Below are 19,364 nucleotides of genomic sequence, written 5' to 3' on the forward strand. Positions count from 1 at the left end.
TCTTTTATTTTATAAGGTAAGCAAAGTCCACATGAAATCGTCATATTGATTAAACTCTACTGCTTATTCGTTAGCGGGCTTGCTCGCACAGGTCATAACACCTTTCTCGTATGCCCTGAGGGTCGGTAGGGAGAGTCACTATTATCAAGACTAATGTAGATAAAGATAATGCAAAAAGATATGGGGGCTGCTCATTTGTAAGGCAGCCCTTTAGAAGAATGAATAAGGAACAATATACGTTGCTGTTTGTTATACATTTATCATTTATAGAAATAAAGAACACTTTCATGTAAATATTTGTGGCGCAGTACATTACAATACAAATATTGTTTATTGTACACTAAAATGGAGACAAATACAATACATTAAATTGAAATTAAATAAGCGGTTATACAATGGGCGGTCTTATCGCTATAAGCGATTCCTGCCAAACAACCTTTGGATGGAAATAATTGTAAGTCACAGGAAAAAGACATGGCACAGGTGGTGCTTCGGCAAAAAAGCCGCAAAAATAAAGATTTGCAACAAACACACAAAGAAATTTGTAACTTTTACTATCTCATTCCGTAGCACAAATTGTGAGAGCGAAAGCGCCATTTGGAAAGTCGCTGGTTCGAATCCAGCCAGATCGAAAGACTTTTTCTTTATGTTTGTTTGGTTTTTGTATCAATAATAGCAAAAAACTAAGAATTCACAAAAAAAAATGTTTGAATATCATGGTAGTCAATCCATAGAAATAAAAGGAGACATATCCCGCCACCGGGAATTCCAATTATTATTATTACTTAATTTTGTTTAGAAGGAACTCGTCTCCCACTGGGCTTCCAGCTACCACCGCTGTGCCTGTATAAATATATTCTAGCCAAATTCGATATAGAATGGTTAATAAAAAAACGGTGCCAGGCAATCAACGACGGCAGGTGTAAAAAACATTTTTGCCAATGGTTCTTAATCCGATTACCTATTTAAATTCCAATTACGCAAGCAGGTTCGTGGTCAAAGCTGGTCTAAATAAAATGTTTGCAAATCACCTATTGGTACGTGTGATTTATGTAATAATATTGTTAGAGTTGTAGCACTGTTTTTTTATTTATAGACATTACAAACGTGCGTAAATGTTTGCAATGTCTCCCTTCAAACAAAAACAATATTAGGGATGTCACAGTCTTATAATTATAAATTACAGGTAATTTTTACGTTGGTTTCAAATCACTTAGTAATTCGAAACTTTTATTGAACAAAATTCATCCCAGACATGACTTCAAGATTAGTGTTATCAATATATCGAATTTTTGCAGCAGTAGAGCTCCTTGTGAAAGAGTTCGTCCAGAGAAGTCCTGCCACCTTATCTATTTCTGCCGCCAAGCAGTAATTTCAGCATTACTGTGTTCCGGTTTTGAAGGGTAAGGGTGCTTGGTGAAATTACAGGCACATGGGATTTGTCAAATTATGTCTCAGGGTGACGGGCGCAGTAGCCCCCCTCATGTCTTTGCGATTGAAAGCTCTGAGAGGCACTGCAACTGTTATGGACAGGCGTGTCGCTTACCACCAGGGGCACGACTTGTTCGTCCCGTCACCTGATATTATAAAAAAAATTGTTAGAGTATAGGTGCTAATTAGTATACTGAATAGTAGTTGTAGGCAAAAGTTCGGCAAACTTGGCTGTCGCTGAAGCATTTACCTAGATCCTCTACCAAGAGTTTCCATTGTTGAAATCGCTAGCGAACGTATTAAATACATCTTTAGTGAACTAGTTCTTCTTATGACCGCTAGGCGTGCAGTACAATTGCCCTACAAATATTGCAACCGTTCGTTAACAATGCTAACAGTGTATGTTTGTGATAAACGTAATGCTATTGAATAGTCAAATAGTTTCCAGTACATGTGGTCGCTTTCTTCGACACTAAGGCTTAACTCACACTGGCGCAGAGTCGAAACACGCGTCATGTTTTTCGCCTATAGTACCTAGTCAGGTCATAAATTCTGTCACATGTTTAATATAAAATAATTGAAACAAGTTTATTCATTATGTAACCATTTATATACCAAAATGAACTTAACAAAACATAGATTCTTATGACACTAAAGTTTATTCAAAATGCCCTCCGTGATTTTGAATACAGGCTTTCAATCTGCGCGGCCAGTTGTCTATCGCAGCACGAACGAGGTCCATGTCAATATCGGCGGCTGCCTTAATCAAGGATGTCTTGAGTGACTCCAAATTGGGATGAAGGCTTTGAGCACGCCTTTTCCTCCAAGTGTTGCCATATCTTGTAATCTAACGGATTCAAATCTGGACTGGAGGAAGGCCAGTCTTCGTGCCGGATGAAGTCGATTTCACGCGCTGCCAGCCAGTCTTGTGTGCTCTTCGCTCTATGAGCTGGCGCCGAATCTTGTTGGAATACCCAGTGCCTGTTATTGAACATGGTATGAGAAACAGGTTCCACAAGGTTCGTCAGGAGTGTATTTTGATACACAACTGCATTCGTTTTTACACCTTTCTCACAAAAATGTACCTCTGTTAAGCCCCAATAAGAAACTCCCAACCATACCATGAGCGAGGATGGAAAATGACCTCGTTGGACACGCGGAATACGGTTGCTCGCTTCTTCACTACTGTGTGCGTACACCTTATCATTTTGTTTGTTGTAGCTCTCTTCTACGCTGAAAAAAGAATTTCCCGATATTTTTTTCCCGCGTACCGCTTCAACAAAGCGCGGCATCTCTTCAGTCTCAGGTCCATTAGACGAGCATTCAAACGATGTCCTGTTTTTCTTCGATTTGCCCGAAGCCCTAAGTCTTCATTTAACACCCTTTTCACTGTGGTTCTGCTTAACCCCATCTGAAGGGCCAACAGTTTCTGCTTACGTTTGGGATTTCTTTGAATTCGCGCCTTCACAGCTTTTATCACTGCTGGAGTCCTAACAGACCGAGGGCGACCACTTCTTGACCTGTCATCTACACTAGAGTCTTCATTGTATCGTTTGATGGTACGATAAACGAATCTTTTGGTTATATTCAAATTTTTCAGTATGTCAAAAATTTGAATTGGCGCGTAACCCCAACGATGCAACGCAATAACTGCAACACGGTCTTCTTTAAGCGTCCACTCCATATTTAAAAATGAGTAAAATTCTAAAAAGTATACATTTTTATTTTCATGAATAATTCGAAATTCGAATTCAATAAACTTTTTTGTGGCCAGCATTCTAAAAGAAAAGTTTTTACTGTGTGACAATACTTATGACCTGACTGTGTATATTCATTCACAAATTTGTGTTATGCAAATATGGAAACGGGCGTCGAACCGCGTCACTTGAGCGTAGTGAGGCGTCTGGCGCCGACCACACTGTGATCCGGGCGTACTAACGCCCGACGACACGCGTCGCCAAGCGTTGTGAATGAAAAACAGGACGCGACGCAACACTTCGACTCTGCGCCAGTGTGAGTTGGGCCTAAAACTTACAGTTACCAACGGCTCCCTCTTTTGTCACGTGTTGCAACTAGTATCCGGCTATGGAAAAAAATAGCACGTAGAAAAAATGTAAACATCGCTAACGAACAATATATTTGTGAATATTTTTGTGTTATGTTTTACGGTTTGCCGATAAGTGTTAGTGAATGTATGTGAAAGCCATAGATATCTCTATCTATGGTGAAAGCGTAGATATTGTATGTATATTGAACTGACAAACTGTACAGAAATACTGAATAAGAGATGGTTAGAAGTATGAACGTAGGTAGTAGGAAAGGGAACAAGGGTGTACTGAGAATGGTTTCCTTACTCAAGCAGGCTTACAAAACCGATCTAATAACAGCTAAAGGTGTCTAGGCCACACTGAGAGATAATTTAGACTCACAACAAATTAATACCTAACTGTTTATACTCACTAATATGAAAAATTTGTTACGTCAACTGGCACCACGTAAACTGTCGTTAGGTACATTTAATGTCCTTGTCATGTGAATAGTTTGTGTTTTGTTTTGGATCATACATATTTTGTTTCGTTGCTTTTCTTTTGTGACGTCATTTGTGGCAAAACAAATAAATGTATTTTCTTTAAAATTGTCTATAAAATCTACAGTGGAAAGTGCCGCTGAAGCATTATATTGTTGTCTCGTTTCGGGTCGTATGTCAGTCGTGAAACTGAGTGGAATGTTTAAAGGTCGCTTGCACATAATTATACATTTCAATTTGTTTTCCTATATATTTAAAATATAGTGATAAAATTTTTAAGTTTTATTGAATGTCACGATGTCCGAAAGAATTTTTTTAAGTATTCTAAATCTTTGTATTAACAATTATAACAAAGTAATGGAGTAATTTCAGAATAGTAATTGAATATCATGATGTTCAAATAACGTTACATTCAATAAAACTTAAAATTACAATTATTAAAGCGCCATCTCTTGTCAGCTGCTGGTAGCTGTAAGGGCACCTGACTGAATGAAGAAATAGATTATCACAGATGGTGCTACGGGAAAGAAGTCGTTACAAACCAAAAATCTGTAACAAGCATATAGAAATATTCGTAAGGTCCGCTAGTTCGTTTCGTAGCTTAGTTGTCATAGCGTCTGGTACGGTTTCCTGGAAGACGTTGCTTCGAATCGAGCCGGATCTAAGGAAATATTGTGACATTTCTCTGAAAAATGTTTTGAACAAAGTTACCCAAATTACCCAACATAAGTCGTATCATCGATTAGGCGATTCTTTAATGAGACGTACTTTCGGTGCACCACTATACATCTGGAGTCGTCTCGATCTAACAATGAGTTATATACTCACATACAATTAGTGGAGAATATGCGCTTTTGAAAACTGTGTAAGATCATACGTCGTACTCATTACAAAAACGTCGAATACGACAGTGAAGTTAAAGATAGAGCTGGTAGCAGTAGAGCTCCTCGAGAAAGAGTTCGTCCAGGGAAGTAGTGCCACCTTATCTATTTCTGCCACCAAACAAGTAATGTGAGCAAAGTCAAACAATAATTTATTCCATAGATAAAATTTTTACCCTTGAAAACGTAATTTTTAACCTCTCTGAGAAGAACGACCAAGAAACTCTAAGAGTTGCTCTTTTCAAATAAACTTAAATGCCATGGAATACACTTTGAATCATAATTGTGTGGAATCTAGACTCTTGTTGTCTTTCCATACTTCTTTATCTAAAACATACTCTTCAATTTTGTAATATGACTTTTCAATTAAAGTACTTTTAATGCAAGTTTTAAACTCTTAATATATGCACAGCAATCCTTTTGTAAAAACGTATACAGTTCCCCATAAAAGAATCGTTTACCTTAGCTAAACGAAATCGTGGTATGAGTTTGGGATTAGTTCTAAGGTTAATATTATGGTCATCTTCTTTCTCAAGGAAATTACGCATATTTTTACGGGCATACGAAATATTTGAGTAGATGATCATGAGTTTTGGAAGGCACACAGGACACATAGGACTTGTCAACTTATGCGGCTGGGTGACGGCCGCAGCGGCAGTGCCCCTTAGACTTTTGCGATTTTAAGCTCTGAGTGACAGTGCAATTTACACCAGTCCCATCATTTGGTCTCATATAGAAAAGTAGGGGTGATATAAAGTATATTGTATGATTATATTCGCACTTACTTACTGCAGTTCACAAATTATCTCCCCGTTAATTATCACTATATAGTCTTTACCCATACTTTGCTATCAAACTAAACACTATTATGGTACTTACGTCATATGGTGTGTATAAAAAGTATTAGCCAAGCGAGAAAACGGTTTAATCTCTTAGCTGTGGGCAAACAGTCTCCGAGGCCAGTGAGTATTTCTGGGCATCGCCTCGGTCGAATTTGGAATTCGATTTTTATAATTTGATAAGTGAGTTTGAGTTAGTGTTGTGAATTTAGGGTTCGAGTCAGTGTCGTGAATGGAAATTGATTTTTGTTTTATTATATTGTGAGTTTAATTTACATTATCTTTAATTTATGTACATTTTTGTTTTGTTTACTATAATCTCCTTTATCCCTATGGTTTCAAAATTCCCTTGTCCCCGCGACCCCTATACTATTAGAATATAACAAAAAATAATTTACATTTACATTGAGGGAAATAATTGGCATATCAAAACCCAACAAACATATCATAGGAGCCACGTACTTTAAACACTCTAGACTTTCCCCCTTGTTTTCCTCTTTCCTCCAACCTTTTGTTTAAAATAAACTTTTAACCGCTAACGCGATGCGCTCATCCTACCGCAAGTTGGCGGCTATTTGGTTTCGCATATTAGAAAAGGATTCAGTTTAAATACAAGTTTTTAAAAATAAAAATTATTATTCTGCATTGTTAAATAAATACCCTCCGTACTATCAACAAAAACATCTCAAATAAAATGCAGTAATACACCGCAAATCCTGCACTTAAAAAGCACTAATGAAATTTTTGGTGTACTTGGGTAAATATGATAATATTCCGTTTGAGTGGTTCTAATGTTTACCATGAAATTACTCCTTAAAGTATAGTTTATAAACATTTATATTCAGGGTAAACTTAAAAAATGCAACTTACGGTATGTTTTCAATAAATAAACACCGACATCACCAGCCCAAACAATAACACACACGATTGTCGTGACATATTTTTGAAGTTGTTTATTTTTTTTAAATGACAGACCCAGGCATTAAAAACTTTATGGGTTGCTAGAGTAGTTACCGAAATAGCAATTAGTATTAGTTATTTTACCTGTTATAACTTCGATAACCGATAAATCGGTATAAAATCATCACCGGCACCTCTAGGTGTGGTATGCTTCCAGAGACGCATGAATCGCGTGAGCGGCTGATATTAAAATTATAACGGACTCCATGGCTTACTTACTAACTGTCTGATCTGCCTCGCAGAGGTCTCGGATTCGATGCCCGGGCCGGGAGAAATATTTGTATGGCTTATATTTATTTCTCTCGTAAGTTTGGGTGTAATTTGTGGTTGGCTATGCGCGTGTCCATGGCACCCGCGATACAGGGTTTCCCTAATGCGGGGTTATGAGTATGTGCGTTATTATTACTTAGTGTAATACTAATGACTCTACTTAGAGTCGTTGTCAAAAATAGCATTTTTTTAATATCATATAAACTTGGTAACGTAATTACGTCGAATTATTTATTCACTACGGAACCTTATCTCGAGCGTGTCCAACATACGCTTTATAAAGCTCATATACACTTATCAAAGTGAAGGAAATCGATTTCAAGCTATAATATTCCGAAATATTGTTTACCTCGCTGCTTTGTACAAATATATACAGTTTTATAGTTTTCAAGAAGTGTATAATAAACAGTTCAAATATGTTATTATCTAATATGTTACTCAAACAAACCACATGTTGTTAAGGAACTTTAGTGAATATTTTGTTTAGAGTAGACGTAGACAATTATTTCGTCGTACTTACTGTCATTTAATTTTAAATATGCAAGATATTTTGCTCTGCTTTCAACGTTTTCCGTACTAATCCCACATAATTTTCATTTCAGAAACCGACTATGCACCCCTAACTGAAGATGGACAACGGCAGACCCTACAAAGAAGTTGCTAAAGGACTGAACTCACCTGAACTTCGAAAGAATCCCAACATCCCATACGTCGACGACATTGTAGAACTTAACAATATCCAAACAAAGCCAGTACAAGGAAATAAGGATGGAAAATCTCATAGTGAAAACACAGAATCACTTTCTAATCTTCGAAATAATCCAAACATCCCATACGTCGATGACAACGATGAACTTAATAACGTCCGAATTGAACCTGTATCACGAAATATAGACGAAGATTCCGATAATGAAGAAACAGAACCGCTAATACCAAGTAGAGATGGAAAAATCCATGCTACTGATCTTGGTTCTGTACGATCATCGCCTAATAGTGACACTATAGTTGTAAATACTCCAGAAGGAACGCTTTATATTACTCTAGATCCCGATTCGACTAAACCCAGTACTTCAAGTTCAAAAAGTCCAAGTACAAAATCTACTAACACGGCTTCTCCTAGTACCTCTAAAGCATTTGGTGCGGGTGAGTCGAAGGACCTGATAACTGTGGAGAGAGGTGAAGAGGTGACATCAGTGGAGCAGAGGAAGGCAAGTTTGAGAAGAAACTCGATATCAATGCCGACTTTGAGCGAGATTGACATGATCCGACAACAGTATATACAGAGCCATCAGAATGGGGTAAGTGACTTTATGATCAATTATAATTTGCCTATACTTAGATGAAATAAGTGAATGAATTTCATGCACTTTAAGGATATGGATATTATCGAAAATGTATGATTATGTCACACTAAAATCATTTAGTTCTGTATAAATGTCAAGATACACCTAAATTTAAAAAAATTAGAAGGCATGCCTTTGGATTTTGTTTTGGAATTAGGTTCAAGACAAGCACGTGGCAATCACCAATAATAATATATACCTACATAAATAAAGAACTGTAATATCAAATCAAGCTTAAACATCAAAATGGTATCTTAATTACACATACAATTAAACGTTAATCGTGTAACAATATGAGGTTATAGAACGCATCTGTTAGTTTAGTCCCATTCTTACGAAGGAACGTAATTCTTGACTAAACAATGGCAATGACCAAGACGAGGATCGAAAAACAAAGATAAAAGATAAGCTAAGAAATTATATCACGAAACGTATCCATTTATCAATAAGATATGAGTGAATTTTGATAAAATAGCAACCGGAAAAAAATACAAACTTATTATGTCATTTTAAATTAGTATGTTTCTGGTGACAGAACTGTAAAGTTTATTGTTTTGAGATTACGCTATTTATAAATTTTACTGTGATAAAGTTTGAATGAAGTGATAATTGATAACAGTAACTTCAATAATGGTGAAACAAACAGTGACTAACTAAAAGTGATTTATGAGATCATTAATCAAGATAAAATTGGTTTCTTAAAAGGAGATCTATGAAATCCTTAGTCTCGTAGCCTTGATCTAACGCTTATCGTCATATCTTAGATTAAGAACTGCGTCAATGAAATATTTGTAAATTTAGTTGCTACTGAAATTAAGTAACCCAACCAACCTAAAAAGACGATCAAAATGAGGGTAAGAAAGAGACCAGATTTACGTCTGAGAATACCATCCTATCCTGGAGACTATGCAGAGATGCCACCTGAAACTAAAAGACTTATACTTGAAGCTAATCGAACGCCTAATGATATTCCATATATTGATGACGACCCTGAATCCTCTAATACAGACGTTGTAGTAGTAGTAAGCCCGACTGTCGTCAAGTTTCAAGATGATTATAGATCTCCTACTCCTGAAATAAGGTTTACTGATCCTGAAGGCAAGACTGAAACTAATAAAAGTGATTTGGAAGTTGATGAAGCTAAAAATGAACAAAATCTAGTGATGTACAGACGTCATTTCCATAGGGGTTTGTCAGCGCCTGTTCTTGGACAGCAAGAGATTGAAGCACTGCGAATGGCTTATAGAGAAATAGTGAGTGGAATAATTTAATCGTCTTGTTTACAATTATAAATTTCATATTTTGATATGGCTGTCAATATACTAACCATTATCAATCACGTTATGTCAAGTTACGTATCAATCTATTGGATATTTATTTCACTTAGGATATTTAGGACTGGAAGACGCTACTAATTATCGTTATATTTAGATTTTATTGATAAAAGTTACCAAAGTATGTTATCTTTTCCGGTAGTGTTAAAAAGGATTGAGATATATAAATTTCAGTCGAAATACGACATGTTTTTCGACATATGATGATATACATTTCAACTGTATAAATTCGCGAGTGTTTCTTGAAGAATGGTTTTACAAGGGATTCCTCTGGCCACATTATTTTCAAAATTATAAAAACGCATGAAAATAGATTATAGAGAAATTTTGTAAGTAAAATTTTCTAAGTTTTGTCAAATATTTCATTCACTGGTCTTAAACTAAGAAATTATTGCCAGAGGAATAAAAAAATCTAATAATCACTTTTGTCACAACTCAAATCTTTATACAGTAGGAAAGTGTCAGAAAGAGTGTTGTGTGAGATAAATGTATTTTAATAAATATCTGTAGACAACCACAAATTACACAGAACTCACGAGAGAAATAAATATAGACCATACAAATATTTCTCCTAGCATGGGATTCGAACCCGGGACCTCTGCAAGGCATTCCAGCTTGGTAAGGCCTTCTATTCGATCTGTAAGCGGTTACCCTAGAGTGGCATTACAGACGCGGGTTTGAGTCTTGTTAGATCGAAGGAATTTTTCTTCGTGTTCGATCTGTGTACTAATAATTATAACAGACTAGTGCAGAACTTTACAGTTTTTTAGTAGTACACAAAAAATTAATTAATATCATGGTAGTAAATAAAATATTACAACATTCTATCTTATTTAACTTATTTAAATAAAATAATGATGAAAATTTTAAAGTAACCAATGATCTATCAGAAAGAATCTACATGAATATTTTTTTATTTACATATTTCAGTGAGCATCTCTAAATTCTATTTCGTAATTACGAAACAAATTACAGGAAGAGACTTTCTAAAAGGAATTCAAGGTTACCGATGCCCCAAAACAAGGAGACGACACTGAAAGGTCCCGCATCTACCGCGCGTCATATAAGTCAACTCCATAAATTGCTCAGCCACATCCTGCAAACGGACAGTAGACACTCGAAAGCAAAACTCTTACGACATTCTTATTGTCATATTTTTTGATTCCATTTTGTTTTATAAAAAGCCGACCCCTAACATTTGGGGAATTACATCAGGTTATCTAGTTTAATTGAAATCGGTTACCGGAAAATGGGTTTGCCACCCTTAGAGGCGGAATATTATTATATTCAAATTTGAATGGAACTACTACAGAGGTACCCCCTTTCAAAAAAAAAAAGTATTGTCGAAGTAGGTTCATAAATATATCAAATTGAGAACCTACTTCTTTTTACAGTGGGTTAAAATGTATTAAATTATATACTCATTACTACAACAAAGTATTTTTTTGAATGATTATAGATTTTATTAAAAAAATACGGTATTGCAGCGAATGCTTTTTGGCAAATAATTTTGACACTGCATATTTTCCACTTTAACCTACCATGTACAGGTATTATTTATATAATTATTCCAGTCTTTTCAACACTATTACTTACTGTTTATTGGTTAAGTAAGGTACAGGAAAATCGGTAATCATTCAATGAAATAACTAATTACAGAACATATTAAACGCCTTTATCCACAGTAAGTTATTAAATAAACAAACAGAACTTACTAGAACACCACACTACATTTTTTATGTCACTCAATCACTCGTTAATTTGTCATCAGACCACAACCTACTGTATCTGTGACGTTGGTCACGTAGCCGGCGGAAATCATACCACATTTGTTTTTGGATTTAGGCAAGATTTCAACCAACATCTTGGATTGTTTATTCAGGCTCGTTTTGAAAAAAAACTTAAGTTATGTTTGTCAAGGAACAGATTAGCAGGCAGGGAGCTAAATTATCTTCCAAATTAGCATCACTCGAACCAGAGACAGGTCTGAAAGCCTGATTTAGATGTTTAATTGTAATATCTCGACATGACTGGATTACACTCTTCTTGGTCTTTGCATTTGACAGTAGCTGGCCTGTATCCGATACAAACGGATAATTTATGTAGGGTACGAAAAGAGTGGTGGCCATTTTTTGAACAACTCTGGCATCTATAGCCCGATTATCCAATAAGCAGCTATGCAAGGCCAATCATATTGGTCGTTTCTTCGAAAATTGGATATTAAACAAGGTCAGTAACGATTTCATAATGGAGGACGAAGTAACTTAAAGATTGTATGATTATGATTACAAAGATCAATCACACAGAAAAATTTTCGTCGACCTGGTGGGATTCGAACCTACGTCCATGCTGCACCGTAGCGTTGCTCTAACCATCTGAGCCACGGGTTCAGTTATCTAGTCGTCGAAATTTTCCTATGTGTTTTTGTTAAAGATCTTTGTGCTGACTTCTCGGCATTCGGCACCGCTAGTGACATCTAGTGAGAGATTTTTAAACAACCTTCTCACCGCCGTCTTTACCTGTACAGGTATCACAACTGACGCAGATGTCGCTTTTCGATTAAAATTTATTGCCATTTCTTGTGAAATAACTCCACTAGTTTTGTTATGATTATGTATACAAAGATTGTAGTTAATACTTTATTCTCTGAAGTCTCAATTTGTAAGTAAATAATAATTTTGCGTAAGGTGTTAATTTACTAGGTTTTGTACTAAACTGACTGACTTCTGCTGCTTATAGTACTCCTGCTCCGGCCTATTTGCCTACATTCAATCATTGGAGTCTGCCCGTGATCTTAGAATTAGATTCAAGTCGGTCCTCACCTACCGACTTATCAATTTACAATAAAATTTCTTTAAAACATAGTGAAATAACTGCAGAACTTTTTATTTATTTCGAATGTGCTAAAACGTTTCAACTAACCAGTGCATTTACATATTTAAAATTAAATTTAAAAACGGAGTATTAAATTTTTCGACAGTTGCTTGCTAATTAATTAAATCTTACGCTGAATTCTAAATTTAAAATAGATTTATTCTGTATTTTGAATTTAATATTCCAAAATGAACGAATCGAAGTTCAACGCATACGCTCACAAATTCAAATATCGATCTCCGTTGTGGATAGAGTCAGACTCGGATATTAGCAAGAGCAGTAGCAGTGGTAGTGGTGGGCTTTGTAATAGTGACGACAGTATCGAGTGCCGTAGCAGTGACAGCTCGGGGAGTATCAACAACTTTTTGGATTCTAAGGTATTGCTTTCAATCATCATCGTCCACGACCACGTTAGAGTTGATGCTACTTCTCGTGCCCCTAATAAAATACCTACCTCCTTATAAAAACACACTTTTAGTACATAGGAAATGTTTGTTGCCAAGTAGCACATAAAGCCGCAATGAATGACCACGCTTGAACATTACTTTGGTGATCGTACTCGATTACACTCACAAAGAAATATAGTAAACTGCCTCCGTGGCCGAACGGTTACCATGCCGGACTGCCATGCAGAGGTTCCAAGTTCGATTCTCGAGCGGGATTAAATATTTGTATGGCCTACATTTATTCATCTCGTTCGTTTGGGTGTAATTTGTGGTTGTCTATGTGTATGTCCATGGCACCCGCGACACAGGGTATCCCTAGTGTGGGACTATGTTGAGTGTGTGAGTTATTATTATTATTATAGTAAACGTGCATTTTAATATTATTATTAATATGAAAGTGGATAGCTATACGGGAAGAAGAACAAGAAACTACAAGGATGGGTTGTATGAAAGAGTAAAAGTAGCCTAGTGGAAGACTGGTAGCTGGTTCAATTAAGAGGTAATCGGTTGGAATCCCTGTACCTATGACTCTAATCACAACTCTTGGAAAGCATGTGAAGTTCCCAACCTGCATTATATCTACAGACCGGTACTCAGCTGTAATACGTATAATGGGTTGATGGTTATTATTGAAATATGTACATAAGGAATTAACTACGAGCTCTAGGTTGTTAGGGACGAATGGAAGAAGAAAACACACTGCACCAAATTCACCTAAGAGAATAAGGGCGTGTTCAGATTAGCCGCTCTTAGAAGCGCTGCGGCCGCGTGGTGACCGCGTTGCATCCGCGCGGCGGCCACGCGACTGTCGCGCTGCTGAAGTGCGACCAAATTTTCTCATAACTTTTTTTATTCAGTCGATTGGAATAACTGGCGGAACTGCTATCCCATATTGCAGGGTGTTGTTTTACATACTGTATAAATTCTAAATTAAATTTTCATCCATCGTGGTTAATTTGATAAATTAGTATGTACACCTCACTAACCGTAACTGCAACAGAGCGCTGAATGTTGCGCGGTTGCAGCGCTTCTAGAAATTGTATGAAAAGTGATAGACGCGCGGCCGCCGCGCCGTTGAGGCTGCTGCAGCGTGTCTAACAGAGGCTAATTTGAACGCGCCCTAAGGTCCGAAGGATAATGATAGATACTGAAGATAATGAAATACATCTTATGTTTACGGGAAGATTTTGGAAAATTCCCTAGTTATAATAAGAAACTATTATTACATATTAGGGTGGCTTCGTTCAGGGCCTGTGTGGCCCCTGTTCACTGAGACAACTAATTGGTTTATTGTGCTGACCAACAACATGAACCGAAAGATTTTTTTGACTTCGTTTATTTTATTCTCCTCCGTTTGAGTTGATAGTTATTGCAACTACTTAGTTTGTTGAAGGTTTCGTAGTTTTTTTGTTAATAAATCGGTTAATAACCTCGTAGAAAATGACGCGTACAATTTTTTCATATATGTATATTCGAACAAAAACTCGTTATGGTAAATGCTAAGATATAATAATGTATTTTTGGTTACAATACTATTTGACCAGTATCTGTGTTCTGTTATGTTAAATAGAATAGAATAGAAATCTTTTATTACTACGCCACAACAAAAATATACACAGTAATAAAATGAAGATAAAAAAAAGATGAAGCTACATTAAAACAAAAAATTAAAATAAAAATAACTGGAAAAAAAGGAATAAAAATAAAATCATACACAACAACAAAGCAAATATGAAATATTTAACACAATTAGATTAAGTGTCATGTGCGTGGCTGTGGCGTATGTAACAGGATCCCACTCAGCTATTGTCAACACCGAGAAAAGGCTGTGACGCTGATTTTCAGTGGGCCCTAAAACCGAGTGAGTACCGGACGTGTCTGTCGCCAATATACGAGTAAACTTAAATAAATTACATAAATATTTCTATAATGTGGTGTGTTGTGTTCAGTTATACGTATAGAATACTTAAATAATGATTTTGATACATATATAAAGTGATAAGTGTATGTAATGTAGTGTCCAACATTTACAACAAACAAAATAGAACTTATTTAGTTTAAAATGAAACCGATTGTAAATGACCTTGTCTAAATGTGTGATAGGGTTTAAATCTCTTCTAAGGCTTTAATGGCAATAAAAGTGCCATTAGCCAACCTACTGATGACTATTTCGCGATCGCTTAGACACCGGAAACGTCCCTTCTAAACAAGTATAGGTACTTTATAAATCGTTCACACTAGTTCTAAATTACTGGCATGAATTTGGTGGAGCGAAAAACAATGAGACTTATTGGCAGCGATTATAGAAATCCATATTTTAGGATACCACCACCATTCCTTCTTCGTTTGACTAGATATGTCATTGCATATAATATTTGCCACCAATTCAAACGAAGAGCTTTACTTCTTCCTTCCTCAGAGTTCGTCCAAGGAAAGTACTGCCACCTTACCTATTTCTGCCGCCAAGCAGTAATATAAGCATTACTGTGTTCCGGTTTAGAAGGGTAAGTAAGGGTGCTGGTGAAATTACAGGCACATAGGAGTTATCAACTTATGTCTCAAAGTGACGGGCACAGTGGCAGTGCCCATAAGATCTGTGCGCTTTAAAGCTCCGAATGGCACTGCAACTGTTATGGACAGGCGTGTCGCTTACCACAAGGCGCATGATTTGTTCGGCCCGTCACTTGACATCATAAAAAAGTTTCTAAATATTATACTTTGTGTACATATTAGTAATAATAAGTTATAGTAAGTAGTAGATGGCGAAATTAAACTCAAACTTGTTGTTGTTGAGAAAAATTAAACAAAACACGGTTCATTAACCTTGCAATCAGATCGAAAACATTCCACAGTTCGTACAACTACGTTCGTAAATTATGTCCTAGTAATCATTGCGTATAGTACTAATAATTTTAATTTTGGTTTTACAATCTTTATTTTCTTGGTCAGTAAATTGAGCGCTCTAAAGGTTTTATTGATGCAATGTAATTCTTCGACTGTAACTTTCAATTTGTCTTATAGAATCATATTATGACACCTCGTGACCAGGAAGTCGTTAGTTTACAATCTTCTAATGAAACGAGTAACAACATAGCGGTAAATTTATGATAATTATAATAGGGTGGCGGCTTAGGTATAAAAAATAAACAATATTTTAATATATATTTAGAGATGGCCATACTATGAATACCGGCGTGCAAGCCACTCGACCACGGAGGTCATGAGTATAAAACATAACTTTTTAATCTTTTAATTTTGTAACCCTTTCGACGTTTTATTTTAGTTTTTAATTGACATTGTGTAAAAAGCTACTCATGGTACGTTTATGTTACTATCTTGAAGGATTTTTAATTCCTTTACCTTTTTTGCTCTATTATACGCACTACGCAAGTCTCGCTAATAGATGCACATTAGTTATTAATGTAATAATAAATAATGTACCAGACAATCAATGGTCTTGAGTACTATACGTACCAGAGAGACCCTATCTCTCTGTGGAGAAGAAATGTCGTCGTTACAACGCGATACTAAGCACTCTAGCGGTATATTAAAGAAGTTATTCAACCTTGAGATTCTCGTTACCATGCGTCTACTAACCTATATTGGCTTGTTGTAGTGTTACGTAAGATAAAACACAGATGGCGTCCTTAGTATCGTTAACAAGAGAACAATGTTATTACTAGAGATAATTTCTATACAATATACTGTATATTTTTTTAACTGGGACAGTATAGTGAAATCCAAAACCATAGATGATACAGGAAAATTGTCTTAAGAATTATTAATTAAGCTTTCTTTTGTGAAAACTAATTTGGCATAGTCAATCGTTTGGTCAAGCGTGATGAATAATGTTGTTTTTTTAATGCTGATCGAGTCAGTTTCTCGTAAGTGTAATTTTATTGTATCGACAGAAAAAATTGAGATAGCAGAAGTTTGTCATATTAATATATAAAATATTTTTTCTACTCCTGTAGGTACTGCGCAATCTGTCAATTATAATTTCATAAACCATATTACAAAGGCGCTCTGTTTAGTTTTGAACTTAGAGGATTGGTTTCCATAGTGTAAGGTTTTGAACCAAAATACTATAGTCTAATGGTACTTACTGGTACTTAAAACGCGTCACTGTGTTGCTGAACAAAATAACGGCACTATGTTTGAGAAATTATCAAATTATTACTAAATAATATCTCAAAATATTATATAATAGGTACAAAGGTATTATTAGCATTTGGCGAAAAAGAACTATTTTAAAACAATATAAAAATTAAATATTTATTAGTCTATACTCCCTCTTGATTGGCTAAAATATCAGCGGTACTTGGCCAATCACGGACTCTTATATTCTATCTCTTTGGGTTTTTGTTTTGTAGCGTTTGTTTGGCTCGTATGAGTTTGTCGTCGTGGATTGTTAACAAAATATGCATTAATTAAACATTGGTTGTGCTTGTTTACATTAATTTACTTGTAGTAAAAGTATTGTATGCAATCATTCCATAATTAGATCTTAAAATCTGGTACCTATTACTTAGGTAAGCGACGTCGACTTTAGGAACCCTTACTATGCAAAGATTGCATAAAATCGTACAATAGGGAAACTAAATTTTATAAATATATAAATAAAATACGAACTAAATAAATCGAAGTCCAAATACTTAATAAACCAAAAGTGTTCCATTTTTTTGGCCCTCCTTCCACCCCCCGATATTTATTAATCGGGGTCCTGGAATATTTGAATATTGTTTGTAAGTATGTTCCTTTAAAGTCTTCTTTCAGATTCAGATTCAAATTCATTTATTTACAGTAAATAAAAAAAGCAAATATAACATTACAGTATAAATTGCACTGCAAGTAAAAAATATAAGAAATTATGTTCAGATCGTCAAACAAACATGAAAATTATAAGAAAAATACACAACAATTAGAAAATTAACAATTCATTAAATAATATTGTCGTCATTAACTTACATATCAGATATCATTCTCCATCAAGGATCGTCATAAGTTGACAACAATTATACAAGAGTATGTCAATGCGGTAAAAATTAGAATTAAATAGAAAATACTCAATATAGTTACATTTTTAGGTCCATAAATTCATTTACAGAGTACAAAGGATTTTTCAATAAGAGGTCTTTCAGCCGGCGCCCAAAAGTTACGTTAGACGGTTCAAGTCTGAGAGTAGCGGGTAAACGTAGTAAGTAGTCATAGTAAGTAGATCCGATGACACGCGGGTTTTTCTCTGCAAGTGCTATTCGTCGGGGGACTGTTCTCAAATGACCGGTACGGCGGAGTAGGATGCCAGAAACATTTACAGTACCAAATGAAGGACTATTTCTAACGTACATTATAATTTCGTATACGTAGAGTGAGTAGTGCGCCATTATGCGTTGCGCTACAAAGAGACTTCTGCAGGAATATCGTATTGGTCCCATTTAAGTTTAAAGAAAATATTCCACCTCTAAGGGTGGCAAACTACGGGACAAATCTGGTTTCGCACACTTTCCGTTAATCGAGTTTAATAAAAGTTGGCAAATAGATGTAATTCGAATAAAAAAGTTAATAGGCAAAATTTTTGAGATCGTTTTGTTTTGTTTAGAAAAAAAAAAGGTATTTAAACTGAAGTGAATTGCTAAAATTTTGAAGACGGGTATAAAATAATTGATATAGCAGAAATATAGGTTTCATCGCTATATTTTATAATTTAATGTATACGTAATCAAACCGGCTTTTAAGTAAAGTTTATAAGGACAGAATCAAAACAAAACTGCACACTTTCCTCATTCAATGTATCCAAGATACGCGTAAAGAATTTTTTTGGTATTCGCTTATATTTTATTATAATTTGTGTTTGAACTAAAAGTTTAATGATTCTTTTATTGGTAAGAACTACGCAGATTTGTTTGTAACTGGAACTAATTGAATCGATACGAAAAGAAGCTAAACTAAATTAAACGCGTAAAGCTACGAAAAAAAATTGATTTGTGCGAAAAAGTTAATAATATCACGTGACGGGACGAACAAGGCGTGCGCCTGGTGGTAAGCGACACGTCTATCCATAACAGTTGCAGTGCCACTCAGAGCTTTAAATCATTGAGTCCATCATTCTGAGACATTGCCCTTCCAAACCGGAACGCAGTAATGCTCACATTACTGCTTGGCGACAGAAATAAGTAAGGTGGCACTTCTTGGACGAACTCATTCACAAGGTGTTTGCCACTAAAATATGTATATATATACCGTCGTATCTATATAATGTCATTAAACATATTTATAATAAAACTCATAAATTCTCGAACAATTTATCTATCGACGCGTGACAACAAGATCACATATATACTTAGTGAAAAAAAATAATTAAATCAATTTCCACGATTTGTTTCGACGAATTGCCACTATCTTCATTAATCACATTCTGCAGCTGCACAGGTATCATAAAAGAAAAGTGCTTTCAACTAT

The 19,364-nt window shown here is 35.5% G+C and overlaps 1 protein-coding gene across 2 annotated transcripts in view; it reads left to right on the plus strand.

Annotated features, from left to right (window-relative positions):
- Window positions 1-19,364, plus strand: part of LOC113228317 (myogenesis-regulating glycosidase) — a 65,010-nt gene that overhangs the window by 24,425 nt on the left and 21,221 nt on the right. Inside the window, exon 2 of one of the 2 annotated variants that reach the window (XM_026461575.1) lies at window positions 7,511-8,206. In XM_026461575.1, coding sequence (XP_026317360.1) covers window positions 7,538-8,206 — 669 coding nt within the window. In that variant the 5' untranslated portion in view covers window positions 7,511-7,537. Of the gene's footprint in view, window positions 1-7,510; window positions 8,207-9,067; window positions 9,505-19,364 lie in introns of those variants that run through there. The other variant, XM_026461576.1, reaches the window with a different exon arrangement.

The sequence above is a fragment of the Hyposmocoma kahamanoa genome, unplaced genomic scaffold, assembly GCF_003589595.1.
Source record: "Hyposmocoma kahamanoa isolate Upper Pololo Valley unplaced genomic scaffold, ASM358959v1 226, whole genome shotgun sequence".
Classification (NCBI taxonomy): domain Eukaryota; kingdom Metazoa; phylum Arthropoda; class Insecta; order Lepidoptera; family Cosmopterigidae; genus Hyposmocoma; species Hyposmocoma kahamanoa.